The sequence below is a fragment of the Danio aesculapii genome, chromosome 14 (assembly GCF_903798145.1).
Source record: "Danio aesculapii chromosome 14, fDanAes4.1, whole genome shotgun sequence".
NCBI lineage: Eukaryota > Metazoa > Chordata > Actinopteri > Cypriniformes > Danionidae > Danio > Danio aesculapii.
Genome location: NC_079448.1, coordinates 8249850 through 8272237, shown reverse-complemented (window position 1 = coordinate 8272237; position 22388 = coordinate 8249850). Strand labels below are relative to the sequence as shown.

At 35.2% G+C, this 22388-nt stretch overlaps 1 protein-coding gene across 1 annotated transcript in view; it reads left to right on the top strand.

Annotated features, from left to right (window-relative positions):
- Positions 1-22388, top strand: part of col23a1a (collagen type XXIII alpha 1 chain a) — a 299792-nt gene that overhangs the window by 259388 nt on the left and 18016 nt on the right. The window contains exons 12-23 of the mRNA XM_056472084.1: positions 4175-4201; positions 4729-4755; positions 9209-9262; positions 12791-12853; positions 13190-13234; positions 16167-16244; positions 16451-16474; positions 19557-19601; positions 20783-20827; positions 21692-21772; positions 21853-21906; positions 22034-22099. Of these exons, the coding sequence (XP_056328059.1) occupies positions 4175-4201; positions 4729-4755; positions 9209-9262; positions 12791-12853; positions 13190-13234; positions 16167-16244; positions 16451-16474; positions 19557-19601; positions 20783-20827; positions 21692-21772; positions 21853-21906; positions 22034-22099 (609 nt within the window). The remainder of the gene's footprint in view (positions 1-4174; positions 4202-4728; positions 4756-9208; positions 9263-12790; positions 12854-13189; positions 13235-16166; positions 16245-16450; positions 16475-19556; positions 19602-20782; positions 20828-21691; positions 21773-21852; positions 21907-22033; positions 22100-22388) is intronic.

Here is a 22388-nt window from a genome sequence, read left to right as displayed (position 1 = left end):
ATTAAATTGTGTGTTGTAACTTGTAATTGCTCTGCATGGCTTGTAATCACATATCTATTTTAGATCAGTGCTTGTAATGTATCTCTCAGGTTAAATCTTTATGGGCTAAACAAATATCGCGTCCAAAACGACGTTAAAAACACGACATGTGCTTCTTCCTTTACCGATTTAAATGCATTTCTGAACTCATGATCCTCTGGCGTTTGTCTTTGCTATAGCCACCATCAGCAGCGCGGGTAATTTTCAAATTAGTTCAACTTTTGCCACTGTATGGATTAATACTGAATGTTTGTCATTATTACTTGGGGTTAGGGTTAAGAGTAGAGTAATATGCTGGTGTTTAACTGCATTGCTTTATTGCATTCCTGCATTGAGCTCTAGTGCTGAACCCAGTTGACCAATCACAACAAACTGGGTCATCGGATCAATCAGCCCAGATTAGCCACTAGCAAAGGAGCGGTTTGGGAACGAATGAAGCTACGGTCACACTGGGCTTTGTGTGTGCGAAATTCTGTCGTGCTGCGCTGCGAAAAGGGGCGGGATTAAACAAGATGATTAGACATTTAAAAAAGCGAGCGAATGCTCCATGTTTTAAATCTCTGTCCAGAGAGGTTCTGTTTTGATCCTCGATTGGTCTCACGCAGTCAAGTGATGCGATTTTGCAGGTCAGAGTTCACCAAGCTTGAACTTTGCACCGCAGCAACCTGCGAAACTGGACGCATGACCTTGCGTTTCCGGTCTGACGCATTCGCGTGCGTATGAATGGAAGTCTATGGGAGGAAAAGCCAAGTGTGACCGCAGCTTTAATCACTGAACAAATTATATGGGAGTTATTGAGATAATTAGGTAAAAATAAATGCATATAATGAGACAACGAAAGGGTTTTTTGAACTTGCATGTAGATCAGCACCCCCAAAACCAAAATATGACCTTTTATAATTATAATATTTTATAATAGGAGCTCTTTAACTTATTATTTTAATTAAAATTCGATTATTTAATCTATCCATATCATACACTTTAAACAATTATTTTCATATTTCGTGATTCACATGTTTTATTGGTTTATTTGCATTTGGGGAGTTTAAAAAAGCTTGACGGCTTGAAAAGTTTAACAAAGTGATTTTTATTGACATTTTAGTAGTTTGAAACAATATATTGTATAAGAAATAATATATAGGAAATTAAGTGTGTAAAATAACACAACTGTCAGTTTATTACACTGTAATTTACGACTGGAATACAGACAATATATCACTTCAAACAAGTAAAATGTGAACAAAAGTCTCTTTTTTTTTTAAAGTTTTTAACATTAAAAGTCGTTAAAATATGTCATAAAATGCAAAAACATGAAGAAATTACAAAATACGGAAAAATTTATGGATATGTTTTTGTGGTATAAAAAGCACACGCACAACTCTTTTGGGTGGCTTTTTACGAAAGTCCTGTGAATAAAACAATGAGGCATGTTCTGTTACTCTGTCGTCAAGCTTGTGTGTAAAGAAACATTTCACGAAACCTGAATTCGATGAAAATCTTCATCATGTTGGTCACAGATGTTACCCTGACAGCGACTCACCAGCTAGTTATCTCCCATTGTTGTGTTTTGCGCTTTCAAAAACCGCCTTGTTAAGAAGCACAGCTTGAAGGGAGGATAAGGAAAGTGAACAGTACAGGGCTTCTGATTTTCCCAAGTGCTTCCTCTGGTTTTGCTCACTTTTTGACAGGGAACAGAAAATTATGTCTCTCTGTATTGTGGCTGAATACCAGCTTTGAAGTCTGCTCGGCATAAAATACGACATTTGACATGATTGTGTGTGTATGTGTGTGTGTGGGTGGGTGTGTGTGTGTGTGTGTGTTTGTGCCATGCCTTCGATCATTCTGAGGATAATTTAGGTACAGAATGAGGACAAGAATATCGATTACAAAATGAAAGACATCGTTTGACATCACATGATGAGTTTACTGTATATTTTAATACATCCACCCAGGATGCCCTCCTAAAGATGCTTGTTATTTATGTTTTATCTCTTTCTGTGTATTACAACCACATTTATTTCTGTTATAAAAGGATATGAAACATATGAAAACCATTTTATCGATCGATGTGGGCAGGTGTTTGCCCAACATCTCATGGCAAAATAGCCAAAGCTGTACATCACTGCCCTCTGGTGGAACGATTACAAACATACCGATAGTTAACAAAAAAATGAAAATTATGTCATCGTTTGCTTCCCCTCCGCTTGTTTTTAAACCTATTTGAGTTTCTTTCTTCTGAAGAAGATATTTTGAAGAATGTTGAAAACCAGCAGTCATTACATAGTACGCATAGTATTTGTTGTTCCTTCAATGGATGTCAATGGATGTTGGTTTCCAACAATCTTCAGAATATCTTAATTTGTGTTAAACAGAAAAAGAAACTCATACAAGTTTAGACAATTTTAATTTTTGTGTGAACTTTTAAGAGCAAAAAAATGCAGTTTAAAAGGATTGGTAATCCAAAAAGGTAAAGTCTGACATGTTTTATTCTCCCTCAGATTGTCCCAGACCTTAATGAATTGCTTTCTATTAAGAATAAAAGAAAATAAAATGACTTTTTTTTATGTTCAATAGAAAATAAACTAGGTGTGCAGCCACCTGAGGATGACTTAATTATGACAGAATGTTGATTTTTCCTTTTAAAATTTAATTTTAAATTGGAGGACAGTTCACATTTATGAAGTGATTTCAGCTGAACATACAAAAAACAGTAACAAAAAAAAAACACCCTTGTTTTCTAAAATCAAAGTAAGTTCACACCTAAAAATAGAAAATTCTGTCACGATTTACTCAGCGACATTCAAATCTAAAAGACTTTTGCTTATCCTTGAAATATAAGGAAATATATTTTGATCAAATCTGAGAGATTTCTGCCCCCTAACTGGGTATCTCAGTAAGTGTTTGAAAGACTCATTAATCCTTTGACAAAATTTGAAAAGGTGTGATATGTACGATTGAACTTGTTAGCATCTCTGTGACTACATTTGTTTACTGATCAAACGATCGATCGATATTTCAATAAAAGCCTAAACTGAATTTGTTTTATTTATTTTTTTGGAGTAATTGAAGGATTAGTTCACCCAAAAAATTTAAAGTTCTGTTATTAATTACTGAAGCTCCAAGAACAATTTTGTGCACCAAAAAATTAAAGAAAAAAAAAAGTTTTTTACCTGCCTTTCTTGTCAGATCAGGGTGTGCATTTACTATGAGAAATACAATGCTTGTGATTTCACACAACTGACTCTAATGGCAAATGTGTCATACTGCCCTGTAGTAGATATTCACTCTGTTGCGGAGAAGAAAATATAAAATTTAATATTTCCTTTATTTATTTATTTATTTATTTATTTATTGGTACACAAAATAGTTCTCGGAGCTTTGTATGATCACTATAGCAAAAACTAAAAAAAATTTTATTAATTAATAAAAAAAATGATAATAATAATACAAAATTCCACAAAATGTAAAAAGTTTTAATAGTTATGATTTTTCAATAATAAAATTAGATTTTCACATTTTAAAAATATATAAATTCAAGTACATTTTTAAATGGTTAGGATTTTTCCTTTTTATTAAATAATTAAATAATCAATATTAACAATTTATTTTTAACATATTCAAAAAAATACAAAATTCCACATAATTTTATAACTGCATTGCGATCGTTCCTTTTCTGAACTTTGTCCATTGCTCTTTATGGAGGGTCAGAGAGCTCCTGGATTTCATCTAAAATATCTTACCTTGTGTTCTAAAGATGAACAAAGGTCTCAGGGGGTTGAAACAACACAAGTATGAATAATAAATAAAATATATTTGCTTGAACCAATCCTTTATACTACTCAATTTAGAAATGTCCAAATCCTGTACATGAGAATGGCGAGCGTCAATAATTTTGAGTACTGTGATTATGCCACAAGGAAAAGTGTGTGTCGACTCAGAACCTGACATGGCATTAAGCACTCTACCATGTCATAGACATGCTTTTATAAATCTGAAAGTTGGATTTTTACTACACGGAAATCAGATGAAATGCCACAACCGAGCCCCTGGAATCAATCAAGCAGTAATTAAAGAATGGTACATTGTGAAAGTTTGGTGTACTAAAGTAATTGTTAAATCCTGTCTGTCTGTCTAGGGTGCTCCTGGACAAGATGGAGAAGAGGTGAGCACAACCAGCACTGATTCTAAACACCAGAGTCATGATATTCACAGCTTATGATATATCATTAAAGGGATCGTTCACCCAAAATTACAAATTCTGTCATGATTTACTCCCCCTTGACTTCTTTTATGAGTGTATTTCTTTTGTTGAACATGAAAGAAGACATTATGAAGAAAACTTAAATCTTTTGTGTTCAATAGAAAAGAAATAACCTCATAAAGGTTTATAACCACTTGAGGGAGACTAAATAGTAAGCGATTTTTTATTTTTGGGTGAATCGTCCATTAAATCGATGTTTCTCAACCACGTTCCTAGAACCACCAGCTCTGCACATTTTCCGTGTCTCCTTAATTAAACACACCTGATTCAAGTCATCAGCTCATTAGCAGAGACTGAAAGACCTATAATGGGTGTGACAGACAAAGGAGACATCCATAACATGCAGTGCTGGTGGTCCCCCAGGAACGTGGTTGAGAAACACAGTATTAAATGCTACTTTCTTTTAAAACTGTTTTCTCTCTCCGCAGGGACAAAGAGGTTTACCAGGAAATCCGGTAAGATAAAAACACAGGCAGGATGTTTGGATGTGTTTTTAGGAAAATGATTTCGCAATTTTCTGAAAGACTAAATTCATTCCTCTTGGCACAAATGTGAACAGCATGTTTGAGCGTTTTGCCCTTTGTGCTGGTAAGTGCTTGTCCTTAAAACACACCGCCGTCTGGTTACTCAAAGGTCTTGCTGCCATGTTTGACTGGAATAGGTTTTGATATCAGTTTCGTCTTAATGTTGTGTGTGCATGTCTGTGTGTGAGAAACTAAGATGAGAAACATACCACAAATATACCGTTCGGTTTTATAAAGCCGCCGCATGAATAGTTCTACGAAACAGTGTCCGCAACCCTTTTTACTTCTAGTAACTGGATTTATTTCTAAATGAAACAGGATATAAGAAGAACGCAGGGACTTGATTTTTTTATCTGTGAAAATTGAAAAGTGGCCTTAAGATGTGGCTGGAGCGAAAGTCTTTATGACGTAGACTGAAAGTACATTTGTTTTAGTGGTGCGGCAAGCTTTAAGGCCTAGATGTTGATCAAGGTGAGGTTTATTTATAAACTAATTTCGAGAGGATCACGTGCTTATGATCAACACGGCTGGCACCTCATTAGCTCCGTAATCTGACCCATTAGATGATTACAGAAGCATTATAAATAACCAGAGTTTTTCACTCCAGTTTTCTTCGTCTTGAAGCTTCCCCCCTTCCACCCCTACTTCCTCCCCCTTTTCCGATAGGGCGACACGGTGGCCCAGTGGCTAGCACTGTTGCCTCAGAGCAAGAACACCGCTGGTCTAACCTCTTATTGGGCTGGTTGGTGTTTCTTTGCAGAGTTTACATGTTCTCCCCGTGTTTGCATGGGTTTCCCCCGGGTTCCCCGGTTTCCTCCCACCGTCCAAAAACAAACCATAGCCAATCGACTCAACCAATTATCACCTAAAACAACTTTAGTTTACACTTCTCACATGGCGACAAGCATGGGAGTTCTCGAGACCTACCTGAGCTCGAACTTCCCTTTCGCCCTTCTAACGGGAGGGAGCCCCGGGCTCGAGGATATTACAAGCTCAGGGCTCTCTCCTGGGACAGCATGCCAAATACGCTTTATTGATTATCAATTCAAGTGTGAACTCTTGAATTTTGATTAAAATTAGGCTGAAATCAGCAGTTTGAAAAGCAAACTTTCTGGAAATGAAACTTTCTGCCTATAAAAACCATTACTTCTGTCATTTATTCATTAGGTCTTTATATCATTAAGAGAGTCAATAGCAGTTTGACAGTATAACCCTTTCTGATTGGTAAACAAAGCTGGCTAGATGAAAAGGAAATGACAAGCCATGCTTTCTGATTATTGAACCATGAGGGAGAAGATACAGAGAGAAAAGGATAGGGAACTAAGACCGAACCCTGCGACTGAAAGTAAAAGTACATTTGTTTTAGAAGCACGACAAGCTTTAAGGCCCAGATGCACATTAAGCAAAATAGTTTGAAAGGCAAAGTTTATGGAAATGAAACTTTCTGCCAATAAAAACATCACTTCTATCGTTTATTCATTAAAACCTAAAAAATTAGGAGCCATTCAGGTCTTTATATCATTTAGACAGTCAAGCAGCAGTTTGACGGTATAACCCTTTCTGCTTGGAAGATAACTCTGACTTGATGTAAATGAAATGACAAGCCATGCTTCCAGATTACTGATACAGAGAGAAAATGAGAAGAGTCTAAGACCGAGCCCTGCAACTGAAAGTACTAAAAGTACATTTGTTTTAGAGGTGCGACAAGCTTTAAGCCCCAGATGCACATAAAGCTAAATTATTTTGATCAAAATAAGGCTGACATCAGGAGTTTGAAAGGCAAACTTTATGAAAATGAAACTTTCTGCCACTAAAAACCATCACTTTTGTCGTTTATTCATTAAAACCTATAAAAAAAAGGAAAGGTCTTTAAATCATTAAGAGAGTCAAGTAGCAGTTTGATGGTATCAGCCTTTCTGAAGTAAATGAAATGACAAGCCATGCTTCCAGATTACTGATACAGAGAGAAAATGAGAAGGGTCTAAGACTGAGCCCTGCAACTGAAAGTACTAAAACTACATTTGTTTTAGAGGTGCGACAAGCTTTAAGGCCCAAATGCGCATAAAGCAAATCATTTTTTTATCAAAAGGAGGCTGAAAGTTTGAATGGCAAACTTTATGGAAATTAAACCTTCTGGTAATAAATACCATTGTAAGACTCTAAATTATCATATGCATTTGTTTATATGGCAAAACATGTGTTTTTTCACCAAAGAAGGCTCACGCAAATTCCAAAGACAGTTACTGATTAGATCAGGGCCTGGTGTGTGGACTTTGGGGGTTTTACGATGTGGTCACATGTTGATTGGTCAGTTTGAATGTCTCAGTATTTGGTCACATGGTCAAGAAAGAGCTGGAAAACTGCTCTGTCTCTTTTCCTGGCCTGTCTTTTTCTTGGTATCTCTTTCCTGGTCTGCTTCTCTCCTGCTCTGCTTCTCTTCTTATCTTCTTTGACTCTTTTGAGGTCTACTTCAACTCTTTGTCTCTCTCTCCCCCTGTGTCTCTCCTTCTATCTCTGGTAACTTTTATTTTTACATTTAAGCTGGGTACAGTTATAATCATATGTCTTATCATTTCATATTTGATCATTTTATACAGTTATTTGTAATTAATTCAGTTGTAACCATAGAGAATTATTGTCATTAAATCATTTCATTATCAAGTATTTGTGAATTACTTTTGATTTAACATCAACATATAATTGCTCCATATTGCAATACAATACAGTCACAAAATGTCAACGCTCTCACATATTTATAGCTATTAATACTGCCCTTATTTCTGTTTTTGGTATAAGATTGCAGAAGAATGGTTTGACTAGAAATGTACAGTTTTTTTACCATCAATACTGATAACTTTTTAGTCATTCGGCAAAACTACACAATAACTTCTGTTGTTTATTCATTTAAACCTAAAAAAATTACGAGCCATTTAGGTCTTTATGTCATTATGACAGTTCAGCGGTGGTTTGACTGATTGTGTTTCTGATTGGTACATAAATCTGGCTTAATGAAAATTAAATGTCAAGTCATGCTTGATTATTGATTATTGATGATACAGAAAGAAAATGGGAAGAGCCTAAGACTGAGCCCTGCAACTGAAAGTACTAAAAGTACATTTGTTTTAGAGGTGCGACAAGCTTTAAGACCCAGATGCACATAAAGCAAAATAATTTTTTGATCAAAATGAGGCTGAAATCAGGATTTGAAAGGCAAACTTTATGGAAATTAAACGTTCTGCCACTAAAAACCACCACTTCTGTCGTTTATTCATTAAAAACTGTAAAAAAAATTAGGAGTCATTCAGGTTTTTATATTATTTAGACAGACAAGTAGTGGTTTGACGGTTGATTGGTAAATAAATCTGGCTTGATGTAAATGAAATGACAAGCCATGCTTTCTGATTATTGAACTATGAGGAAGAAGACGAAGAGAGAAAATGAGAGGGCCTAAGATTGAGCCCTGCAACTGAAAGTACTAAAAGTACATTTGTTTTAGAGGTGCGACAAGCTTTAAACTCCTAATCCTCTATTCAAAACTTTATGACTCTCTTTATGATTCTCTGAAACACAAGAAAGACATTTAGAAAAATGGTGGAAACCTGTAACCATTGACTTCCATAGTATTTATTTTCCTTACTATGGATGTCAATGGTTACTGTTTTTGTTTGTTTTGTTTTTGTTCTGTGAGTAGTAAATAGTGAGTACATTTTCATTTTTGAGTGAACTATTCCTTTAATGGAGATTAAATCATTATGACAGATTACCATAAAACATATAAAGCATAGAAGTACCTCGATTGTCTTTCCTCTTTTGAAGTTGCAGTAAAAAAAATAAATAGAAAGATACATTGTGATATTTAGTCCACTTCACAATTTACTGTGAAATTCGATAGATTAAATGAGTTACATTCATTGGTTAAGATGTACTAGAAATGTACACGCTGAAGACATCATAAATGCAACTGCAAAGAAATATTAAATCTGATATTGATATAACTTTAAGCAGAGTGGCAAATTCTCCTGGTTCCAGTGATCTTTTGAAGGATCTCATCGACCCGGCAACATCTGTTTTTCCTTGATGTCTTTGAGAAACGTAAAGCAGCAGCAGATCACATCCATTTTCTTTACTTTGAAACTGAAGGACACAAGCTTACAATAAGCAGAGCATTATCAGTCACAGGTCTAGACACAACTGTAATACTTATTGTTATCATTGTTTGTGTGAACAGACATTGACGATAGTGAGTGTAAGATCATTTTCAGATCTTCATCCAATCAACAACTGAGTGGAAGAAGCAAGTTTCACTAAAATGAACATCACAACACAAAAGAAAGGATCTGTTACCTTACTTGACATGCAACATGTTTTTGTTACTGTTTTACAGGGTGAAGTTGGTGATCAGGGTTATCCAGGACCACAGGGACCCCCAGGGCCAAAGGTTAGAGGTCATACTTGGCCCAGTTTTGTTCACCATTATGATATAAAAGCACACTATCTTAAAGGGCACCTATGGTGAAAAAACTACTTTTCAAGCTGTTTGGACAGACATATGTGCATGTATGGTGTATAGGCGGTCATATTGGGGTGATATAAACACACCCAGTTATTTTTTTTTAATTTAACAACATAAAAACGGTGGACCAATTGAAGCGGTTTTCAGACCGACCACAACTTGACGTAGGAGTGCGGTCCCCCCCGCCCACCGAATTGATTGACAGCTGCGTAACATGTCCTAGTAGTCACGTGTATAATCATATCAACAAGACCAGACGTGTGCAAAGCAACCGGGAGTAAAAGATCTGTTCAGTTCGCTAGGATCATCAATCAAATGTGATCAAGAAGAGTGAGTTTTACAAGTTTAAAATGTTTTAAAACAGAGCATATGTGTAATGAATTACAGCGATTCACTTCAGATTCACTTCACCAGCACAGCTACGTGTCAGAACAATTATAAAAGAAGACGCTTCAATCCCGGTTTGTGGATGTTAAATCAGGTTTATTTTGTACATTAACACAACAGATATATATATATATATATATATATATATATATATATATATATATATATATATATATATATATATATATATATATATATATATATATATATATATATATATATATATATATATATATATTATTATTATTATTGTTATTATTATTATTATTATTTTTTTTTTTGGCATAAATCTGTTAATCAACATCAGTCCTGATCAAAATTACTAACTGTTTTTTAAAAATGACAGAATTTTAACTCTTTACTTTCCATGTTCACTAATGATCTCACTGTTTTGGTGAAAAAACACACACAAAATGACGTATTTTCAATATGAAAAGTAATTGTGGACTGCATTTTTTCACCTTTTATCACAGTCTTGTACATGTGAATGATTAGTAACAACTTTGTCTTTTATGTATTGTATGATTTTCATTATTTTCTCCATAATTTACTGTTGGTGGCTGTTTTTTTCCCTATTGACTTCCATTATAACCACATTTGATGGTGCATAAATAGTCTGTTTTTATTTACTCCACGCAGTTCCAGCCTGATCTCACAAGAAAACGTAAGTATTTTACGTTTTGACAGTTTAGTGGCTAATTCGTACGAATTCGTACGAGTTCAGTCGTACGAAATTGTACGATTTTAAAAAGGAGGCATGGCACCTAACACCACCCCTAAACCCAACCGTCATTGGCGGATGAGCAAATCGTACTAAATTGTACGAATTAGATCGTACGAATTCGTACGAATTAGCCACTAAATCAAAAAGTTACGAATTGCCGTGAGATTGTGTTGGCAGTTGTGATAACTGAGATGCATATTTTGATTTTCTCAGACACATGAAGGTAAGTGCGCAAAGGTCACACTCTCACACACTCACAGACACACATACATACACTTTAATTTGCTGTTATACTCCATATAAAATCCAGAAGCAAAGCTTAGTTTTTGCACAGGCCTATCTAGAGGGTTAATGGTGCCAACTGATAATCAAGATTATAAAGTTTACCTCTTCCCAACAGGGAAAACCACCAGCAATTAAGAATGCATGATTAAATGGTGTCAGGGGTTTGTAATAAAAAAAGTAGTTATAGTGGAAGTTAATGGGGCAAAAACATTTACATTTAGTCATTTAGCAGACGCTTTTATCCAAAGCGACTTACAAATCAGGACAAGGAAGCAATTTACACAACTATAAGAGCAGCAGTGAACAAGTGCTATAGACAAGTTTCAGGTGTGTAAAGTCTAAGAAGCAAAGCATTAGTAATGTAAGGTTTTTTTTGAGAGAGAGAGAGTACAGTCAGTGGTATAGCCAGAGAGGCAGTTACAGATTAGGAGAGAAAGTGGAGACTAAACAGTTGAGTTTTTAGTCGTTTCTTGAAGACAGCAAGTGACTCGGCTGTTCTGATGTAGTTAGGGAGTTCATTCCACCAACTGGGCAGATTGAATGTGAGAGTTCGGGAAAGTGATTTCTTCCCTCTTAGGGATGGAACCACGAGGCGACGTTCATTCACAGAACGCAAGTTTCTGGAGGGCACATATATCTGCAGAAGTGAGAGCAGATAAGAAGGAGCAAAGCCAGAGGTCGCTTTGTAAGCAAACATCAGAGTTTTGAATTTGATGCGAGCAGCAACTGGAAGCCAGTGCAAACGGGTGAGTAGCGGAGTGACGTGCTCTTTTGCGTTCATCAAAGACCACTCGTGCTGCTGCGTTCTGAAGCAGCTGAAGAGGTTTGATAGAATTAGCTGGAAGCCCGGCTAGCAGAGAGTTGCAATAGTCCAGTTTGGAGAGGACAAGAGCTTGAACAATGAGTTGAGCTGTATGTTCAGATAGGAAGGGTCGGACCTTTCTGATGTTGTAGAGTACGAATCTGCAAGATCGAGCAGTTCTAGAAATGTGGTCAGAGAAGTTCAGTTGGTCATCAATCGTTACTCCAAGGCTTTTTACCATTTTGGATGCAGTAATGGTTGCCCCATCCATCTGGATTGAAAAGTTATGGTGTAGAGTCGGGTTGGCAGAAATTTCAAGCATTTCCGTTTTCGCGAGGTTAAAGGAAACAGCCACCAACAGTAAATTAGTGAGAACAAAATGAAAATTAATCAAAAACAATACATGTCTAACAAGAGAATGTTGTTTCACATGTCTAAGACTTTGATAAAAGGTAAAAAAAAACTTAATCCAGTCCACAATTACTTTTTATATTGGAAAGTTTTATGTGTTTTTTTAACAAATCAGTAACATCATTTATAAATTTGCCAGTTAAAGAGTTAAAATCCAATAAATTTCCAAGCAATTTAGTAGTTTCGATCAGGAATGAGGTTAACAGATTTATGCAAAAAAAGTTGAACACAATATTTATCTGATGCATTTTTACAGCAGTTTCATTTAGTGGATGTTTTAATTATAACAAAAGGGTTGTAAATTTGAGTGTATTGTTGATTATTATTTTTTTTTAATGTAAAGCATTTTCTCAAAATATGTGTCCAAATAAGATTTGTCACCAAAAATCATTCTGCTAGCTGAAACAGAGAAAAGTTTACGGCCAAATGAAGACACAAAATCACCCCAGAGTGGATGAAAACATCCCCAACAGTACATAAAGGTTAAATTTTAAAGGGCATTTTTGCATAATAGGTCCCCTTTAATTAAATTTCTTGAATTGTGTTTGTTAAATATAAAACACACAATAACATTTAGGAAAGAATATTGTGTATTTATCTTCTTTTTTCACTCTTTAGCCACAGATTTAATTAAATCCTCTCATCGCAATTTTTAATGTTTGATCTTGTGCTCAATTTTGTCATACCATCTGACCATTAGCTGATCATTAGTAGCACAATAGGAATGATTTCATAGAGTAATGGGCTTCCAATGGACCTGATTGCTCTGTTCAAGCATAAGTGCTTCAGTCATTGCCTCCAATCTGCTCTTTATTGATATAAAAGCTCTGTATATGTTTGGCAGGGCGAGCAGGGAGAAAGAGGCTTTCAGGGTGATGGAGGAATCGATGGGCTACCAGGGCTTAAGGTGAGCGCTGAGTGAAGCTCTTTCTATCACACAGTTGAAGTCAAAATGATTCACCCTCCTCTGATTTCCTTTTTCAAATATTCCCTAAATGATGTTTAACAGAGCAAGGAATTTTCCACAATATTTCCTTTAATATTTTTTCCTCTGGAAAAAGTCTGATTTGTTTTATTTTAGCTAGAATAAAAGAAAAGACATTTTAAGATCAATATTATTACTGATACTAATACTTTTCACTTCAACTGTATGTATTGTATTTTTAGTGATTTCTAGAGATAAGTAGATAACAGATAAGTGTGCTTGGTTGGATTTTTTGATTTGGGCTTCATATCTTTTTAGGGAGATAAAGGAGATGTTGGAGAACAAGGGCCTCAGGGTGAAACGGTAATAAAGATTTTGTTTTAATATAACATTTTTTTTTATTTTTACAAAATTGTAAACCTGAATGTTTACATTCAGCGCTCTGAACGTTCCAATCACACCGGTGTGATCACACTTCATGAACCGAAGCTGATCACACCAGTGTGATCGTATGCACGAAAGGGTTACAATGTTCCATTCGCCATATAGAAATTATTAGAGATGCACCGACATATGACAATATGACAATTCTGGGCTGAAATCAAAACCCAAAATTATGATAAAAATTAAAATTCTGATTAAAATGAACTGAAATTAATGCTTTGTAATATTATAATTATTTATTATTTTATTAAATAATATATAGTAATTTTGTTAGACTTTTTAAATTTAGCTCAACATTAATTATGCTGATAAAAAAAAAACACACAAGCTAATAAAATAACTAGATTTTATTGATAGTACAATATTTTTGACAGTGAATGAGTCGAGAGACATCATTTACCAGCGTTGCCATGGCATCTCAGTGGCACTATTTCAAGCAGCAGGAACAAGTATATTATATAGTAATGCTCTGTCGGCTAATCATAGGTGCTCCACTGCTTTTGCACCTATTAAAATGAATGTGTTTCATAGAGCAGTGCTTTCCACATCCGGTGTGAAAGCCACTTGGCACAGAGGCGCAGTGATTAGTACTGTCGCCTCACAGCAAGAAGGTCGCTGGTTCGAGTTTGAGCTGGCATTTCTGTGTGGAGTTTGCATGTTCTCCTTGTGTTCGCATGGGTTTCCTCCAGGTGCTCTGGTTTCCCCCACAGTCCAAAAACTTGCAGTATGGGTGATTTGGATTATCTAAATAGGCCGTAGTGTATGTGTGTGGATGTGAGAGTGTATAGGTGTTTCCCAGTACTGGGTTGCAGCTGGAAGGGCATCCGCTGTGTAAAACATACGCTGGATAAGTTGGCGGGTCATTCCCCTGTGGTGACCTCTGATGAATAAAGGGACTAAGCCGAAGGAATATGAATGAATGAATTTGTGAATTACATTATAAATATACCTTTTTCATTGCAAATCCAGTGTGCTTGCATAAAGCCCGCTTACACACTTTTCTGATTGGTACAGATTTTGGACTTATGCAGACACCAGAATGACTAAATTATGCAGAATAAGAGTTTTTTTCTGATGTATTAAACTGAGTGGTATTTGGTCAGTCATGTTACCTCAGCATGTCACCCCTAATGTGAAAATCAGTGTGATGCACATTTAAATGAGCTCTTAATAAGCTCTGTTGAGGGTGATCAACTGAGAAACCATTTTTTAAATTATTCCTTCCATATAAAATAGGTCATTGTACCATATAATAAAAAGTTCCAGAAGCTTTAAGTTTCTGGAACTCGAACTTCCTATTTAGTCCAAAAACAGCTTTTATTGAAACCAAGCTACCGAAATGGTTTCCGTCCATTAAAACGGAAAGTTTCAAAGAAAGCCTCCAAAGCATAGGTTATTACTATGATGGCTTTTGATATAAACATCCTGCTAACATTATTAAGTGGACCTCAGAGTACATTGTTAAATTTAAAAAATGCATTTCATGATTTTTAGCCATATTTAAAACATCAGAGGAATAAATCTTTAAAGGGATGGTTTACCCAAAATGGAAATCCGTGAAAATCCACTCTTCACTTGTTCCAGACCTGTTTGACTTTCTTTCTTTCGTTGAACACAAGAGAAGATATTTTGAAGAAAGCTGTAACCATTTGCAATTTTTTTTTCCACTATGGAAGTCAATGGTTACCGGTTTTCAAGTTTCTTCAAAATATCTTCTTTTGTGTTTAAGAGAATAAAGAAATTCATAAAGGTTAGGAACCACTTGAGAGTAAGTATATTTTTCATTTTTGGATGAACTATGCCTTGTATGATCACAATTCAATAAATGTTGCTTTAGATAAAAGTACATACACTCACTGGCCACTTTATTAGGTACACCTTACTAGTACCGGGTTGGACCCCTTTTGCCTTCAGAACTGCCTTTATCCTTCGTGGCATAGATTCAACAAGGTACAGTAATTATTCTTCAGAGATTTTGGTCGATATTGACATGATAGCATCACACAGTTGCTGCAGATTTGTCAGCTGCACATCCATGATGCGAATCTCCTGTTCCACCACATCCCAAAGGTGCTCTATTGGATTGAGATCTGGTGACTGTGGAGGCCATTTAAGTACAGTAAACTCATTGTCATGTTCAAGAAACCAGTCTGAGATGATTCACGCTTTATGACATGGTGCGTTATCCTGCTGAAAGTAGCCATCAGAAGATGGGTACACTGTGGTCATAAAGGGATGGACATGGTCAGCAGCAATAATTAGGTAGGCTGTGGTGTTGACAATGTAATGCCAATGTATTTCCAATCTTCTATTGTCCAATTTTGGTGAGCCTGTATGAAGTGCATCCTCAGTTTCCTGTTCTTACTTACCTCGTCTTTAACGAGTGGTTATTTGAGTTACTGTTCCCTTTCTATCAGCTGGAACCAGTCTGGCCATTCTCCCCTGACCTCTGACATCAACAAGGCATTTGCACCCACAGAACTGGCACTTACTGGATATTTTCTCTTTTACGGACCATTCTCTGTAAACCCTAGAGATGGTTGTGCATAAAAATTCCAGTAGATTCCAGTTACTGAAATACTCAGACCAGCCGGTCTGGCACCAACAACCATGCCACGTTCAGTCACTTAAATCACCTCTCTTCCCCACTCTGATGCTCGATTTGAACTGCAGCAGATCATCTTGAATATGTCTAAATGCATTGAGTTGCTGCCTTGTGATTGGCTGATTAGAAATTTGCGTTATCAAGCAGTTGGACAGGTGTACCTAATAAAGTGGCCGGTGAGTGTAGCTCTTCATTTGTGAGAATATTTGCACATTTATGTGACCAGAAATGTTTTCATCACGTCAGGGTCACCCCGGTGAGAAAGGCATGTCAGCATCTGGTGACATCATCGACTTCAATGGAAAACTCTTAGATGCCTTTCAGGTGAGCTGTGATTTTTATTGACGGTAATTGCTTGGAAAACTTCTCAACAACTTTTGCCAGTTGGGATTCATGTTAACTTGTTGTTTCTGGATAGACTTCCTGCTATGCAATTATGCAAACCTCAGATGACCATAAATGCATGGTTATATTAAAACCAAATGTCATTATATGTTCTGAAAATCTGGTTGACTTATTTTTTCTACCAGGCCATCAAAACCATCAGTGTCTCGGTAACCGTACTGTCGCATGGGTTGCTATTTGTGCATTTAATTTAATTTATTTTTATTTTATTTTATTTTATTTTATTTTATTTTATTTTATTTTATTTTATTTTATTTTATTTTGTTTTGTTTTGTTTTGTTTTGTTTTGTTTTGTTTTGTTTTATTTTATTTTATTTTATTTTATTTTATTTTATTTTATTTTATTTTGTTTTGTTTTGTTTTGTTTTGTTTTGTTTTGTTTTATTTTATTTTATTTTATTTTATTTTATTTTACTCTAACAAATACTCACTATGTGTGTGTGTGAATTCAAAACCTAATAATTCAAGATTTTTCAACAGCCAAAACGATTGAAGTTTGAATATAATGGTTGCTTATGGTGTTCATTCTTTTAATAATATGCAATTCATTTTATTAGTTTTATTAATTTGTGTAATTTTATCTTTTAATTTTATGCAATGTGTCTTTCTAATACTTAAAAGAATTACAGATTGCTTTACAGAATGCAAAATAAACAATACATAACATCTGATACAATAAACACAACAGTAATTAAGTTTAAACCTTACTATAAATATGTATTTCGAGTATAGTTCCTTAAAACAATCAATAGAAGGAACATTTCTAAGCAGCCAATGAATCCTGTATCAGATTTTTGAAGGAATTGTGGTTTCGCCAAATCACAAATATAAACTTCAGGCCTCGAATTCCATAAAACACAGAAGTTAAATAAACCGTAGTGCTAATTTTTAACATAGCAATGATTTCCCAGACCATGCTTCTGGGTAAAATTCCAAAGAGCCAACATTTAGATACTAAACAGAGCAGGACCCAGTACTGAGCCCTGAGGAACACCCTGCTGTAATGGCAGATCCTGAGGTCTGTTAGTATTCAGGTAGAAAAAAACTGGCAACATTCTAGATCATATTTTCAATTCCAGTTCAATGCAGTGCCAGAAATCCAGTTCCAGCACTAAATGTATATATTTTATTGAATGTCAGCACTAAATCCTACAAAAAATGTAAACAAATTATGTTTTTTGTTTGTATTGTATGCATCATTTATAAAAGCGTTGAAGTAAACATGAATAACAGATCTCAGACTGTGCCATTACAGGAGGGTGTTCCTCAGGGCTCAGTACTGGGTCCTGCTCTGTTTAGTATCTAAACACTGGCTGTTTGGAAAATTACCCAGAAGCATGGTTTATTTGATTTCTTTGTTTGATTCAAACCCCAATTCCTTCAAAAATCAGATACAGAATTCATTGTCTGCTTAGGAATGTTCCTTCTTTTTGATCTGTATCTGATTTCTGAAGGAATTGTTGCTTCGTTGAATCACGAATATAAACTTAACGCCTTAAATTCCATCTAATTTTGTATTCAGATAGAAAAACCGCTAACATTCTGGAAGATACGGTTAACCCTTTCACACGTGAGTTTTAAATACTCCAGCTGACCCTCCTCCTGGTTATTTTTGTGACCATTACATAGAATCTATTGCGTTCTAAAGTTCCCATGGGGACATGATAAGTTTATCACGTGACCCACCAGCCCCAATGATCTATGTATATATCTTCTTTTTTTTCCCCTTTTCTGTTAATATTGCCAAATGTTTTAATTATATTGTGAAATTCCTGATACTCCGATTTTCAAATATGTGATAGAACAATTATTTTGTCTTTTAAATTGCTTTTTAATGATCGTATCATTTGATATATGATGGGTACTGGTCGCCACTGTTGTTGCTAGAAGGGATACAGCCGCGATCGGAAGTTAGCGAGAATAAGTATTTATACTTTTAATAAATTACGCATTAATTGTATTTTATTAGCTAGATGGGATACAGCTGAGTAAATAGTATTTAATAAATAGTATTTTATTAGATTATGCTATATTGACGTGAGTATCCTCGGCTGTATACCATTTAGACTTCACCCTTTCCTGCAGTGCTGTGAAGTTTAGATAGGATACAGCTGAGGATACAGTTGATGACGTGCGCTCTAAACGTTCTAATCACACCGGTGTGATCCCACTTCAGGAACCAAAGCTGATCACACCAGTGTGATCGTATGCAGGAAAAGGGTTAAATCCAGTTCCAACAATAAAATGATATATATTTATCGAATGCAGCACTAAAATCTTAAAAGATGCTACAAACCATCAGAATCAACTATGACGAGGAGGTCATTCATGACCCTTTCTAAAGCAGTTTTCATTTATACTATACAGATGATGTTTTTTGTTTGTATTGGCAGTAGTAGTATCAAAAGGCTGTGCCATGTATGCATCATTATATATAAAACATTGAAGTAAACATGGCTAATGATTCTGCCATTGTAGCAGGGTGTTCCTCAAGGCTCAGTACTGGGTCCTGCTCTGTTTAGTATCTAAATGCTGGCTCTTTGGAATGAAGGCCATGTATGCTTCAATATGTATAAAACATTGAAGTAAACATGGCTTTTTAAATATGATTCAAGTGATAAGTGTTTTTGTAATACAGCAGAACATTTTTGGTTGAAATGTTTGTAGATATTCTTCCTCTGGCAATGTGCATCTGGGTTGTTTAATGAATGATTCTTGTGGTTACATTTATAATGTCTGTTTAAATGTTCTGGATGATGCCTTTCTTTGAAAGTCTGTGTTTTGTCAAATAGCAATTGAGAAATGGGAGGAAAAATTAGGAGTTTTGTCTTTTTCAACATCTGCAAGACTTTGCGGTCATCTCTATCAACACTGAAATCACTCTGAGATGTTTATCGAACCACAAACCCTGATGGCACATCATGCAGATGCATTAAAATATGCTGAAAAATATCAGTCATAATTTTGGTTTGTAACGGTCTAAAGAATAACAGTATTTCCTTTAATGAATGTCATTGACATTGTTAAGCATCATTAAGGATGTTGTTTTCAAACTCTAAAACATTCAAGATCCTGAAGGGATTACACACGAAGAATTATACTGGAGCAACATTTTCTTGTTTTATAGCAGTCGTAAAATGAGGTCTATCAGAAGTTTGTGGTTCTTAAAATGTAAAGTGGGTTTTGCAAATTTTACAAGCTTTAAATATGTTCCATTTACTTACAAAACAGGGTCCACCTGGCCCTCCGGGACCACCAGGAAAAGAAGGTCCAAAGGTGAGCTTCTTTCAAATTTTGATTTGGTGTTTTCATGGAAACTACATGAAGAATTTGCTAGAATGCATTACCTTAGTTTGATATAAAGGGATAGTTTACCCAAAAATATACAGTTGAAGTCAGAATTGTTAGCCCCCCTTGATTTTTTTTCTTTTTAAATATTTCCCAAATGATGCTTAACAGAGCAAGGAAATTTTCACAGTATGTCTGATAAAATTTTTTACTCTGGAGAAAGTCTTGTTTGTTTTATTTAGGCTAAAATAAATGCAGTTTTTAATTTTTATGAACCATTTTAAGCCTCTTTAGCCCCTTTAAGCTAATTAGTTTTTTTACTGTCTACAGAACAAACCATTGTTATACAATAACTTGCCTAATTACCCTAACTTGCTTAATTAACCTAGTTAAGCCTTTAAATATTACTTTAAGCTATATAGAAGTGTCTTAAAAAATATCTAGTAAAATATTATTTACTGTCATCATGACAATGTTAGTTATTAGAGATGAGTTATTAAAACTATTAAGTTTAGAAATATATTTTAAAAATCTTCTCTCCGCTAAACAGAAATTGGGGGAAAAATAAAAAGGGGGGCTAAGAATTCAGGGGTCTAAAATTTCTGACTTCAACTGTATATATAAAAAATAAACTTACCTTCAAGTTGTTCTGAACCTTTATAAGTTTTTTTTTTTTTTTTTTTGGTGGTTAAGTGGTTTATAAAACCTTTATAACCTTTATAAAATTTATTTTGCTGCATGTTCAAACTACTTATTTAAATGAGTTGAAACAACACAATTAATAAATTTTTTCTGGGACAACTTAATTGTTTTATGTTCAATCCAGTTAAATTTGTAAAGATTTTTGTTGGGACAACATAAAAGAATTGAATGGAACCCAGCATTTTTACAGTGTTTCTTCAGTTGAGCAAAAAGAAGAAAAGAAGATATTTTAAAGAGTGTTTGAAACTGGTTACCATTAACTGCCATGGTAGGAAAAATTCTATTGAAGTCAACGGTTAAAGGTTTCCAACATTCTTCAACATATCTTTTGTTTTTTTTTTGAAGGAAGAAACTCAAACAGGTTTTTGACAATAAGTAAACATTGACAGAAATGACAGAAAGTAATAGTATCATAATAAATATCAGTTTGATATCTCTTAAAAAAAATGTTTGGTTCATCCATACAGGGCGAACTTGGCTTACCTGGACCTGCTGGGGTCGATGGTGAAAAGGTGATCACTGGTTTAATCCATTTGGAAGAATATCAGTTGTTTGTATTTGAGTAACTAACTACAAGTGTGTAATCTGATACGGATCACAAATTACATGATTAAAATTGTATGTTTCTGACTACTTTTAGATTACTTTTAGATTACTATTTGATCTATTAGGATTTGATAAAGGCCGACAGTGGTTAGCACTGTTGCCTCATGGCAAGAAGGTCGCTGATTTAAGTCCCGGCTGGGCCAGTTGGCATTTCTCTGTGGAGTTTGCATGTCCTCCCTATGTTGGCGTGAGTTTTCTCTGGGTGCTCCGGTTTCCCCGCAGTACAAAGATATGTGTTATAGGTGAATGAATAAATGCATGAGTGTGAATGTGAATGTGGTGGGTGTGTCCTCGTACTGGGTTGCGGCTGGAAGGGCATCCACTGCGTAAACATATGCTACAATAGTTGGTGGTTCATTCCTCTGTGGCGACCCCTAATAAATAAGGGACTAAGCCAAAGAAAAATGAATAAATGAAGATTTGATAAAGATAAAGATTGGACCTAAGCAATTTGAAAGGGGGAAAAGGAAGAAATTATGAATAATTTACTGCCATTGTGTTAAAAAAAAAAAGTTTAATCAAGAAATCCATAAAAAGTAACTAACATTTTGAAATCTAGCTAAATAATAATCAAATGAAAAGATATAAGAACCTGATTAAGTAATTCAGATTATATGTAATTAATTACGGCCAGTCACTGGATTTAAATATACATTGAAATACAATTGAATTTACAAAATATTTCATAATTTTGTATCCATAAAATGTAAAATCATGCAAATGTTCTATTAAATACAATCTACAAATGTGTGGGGTCATTTAAATGTCAGGGTGATAAGGGAGACACTGGAGAGCCTGGTGACTCTGGAGAGAAGGGCGAGAAGGGAGAAATGGGCCTCTCGGGTCCCTCTGTAAGTATTCAAAATGATCTCTTCTAAATCATCTTGTAAACATTTTAGCATATTGTTAAAATTGATCAAATGTATCATAGGGAATGGATGGGCAGAAAGGAGAGAAAGGAGATTCTATACTAGAAGACAATCTGGTCAGTACAATTGAATCTAATTTAGTTGACCGTATGTTATTACTGCAGCGATTGGAGTGCAGTCATTTTTTGACACGTGTGTGTATGTGTGTGTGTGTTGTGTGCTTGTGTGTTTAACTCTCTACAGGTTCAGATGATTTCACAGCCTGGACCACCAGGACCTCCAGGTCCACCAGGACCACCTGGATACATGGTGAGACTTTTTTTAGATATACATATTGATGACAGTTAATGACTAATAGGCCAGCCTGATCTCATGAAACGTAACTATTTTACGTTTTGTCAGTTTAGTGGATATTTGTACAATTAAAAATGTAAGATTTAAAAAAAAGGCGTGGCACCAAACCCCTCCCCTAAACCCAACTCTCATTGGGGGATGAGCAAATCCTATTAAACTGTATTCATACGAATTAGCCACTAAGGCCCCGTTTACACTAGTGCGTTTTAGTTTTAAAACGGCGTTTTAGAATGAAAACGATCCG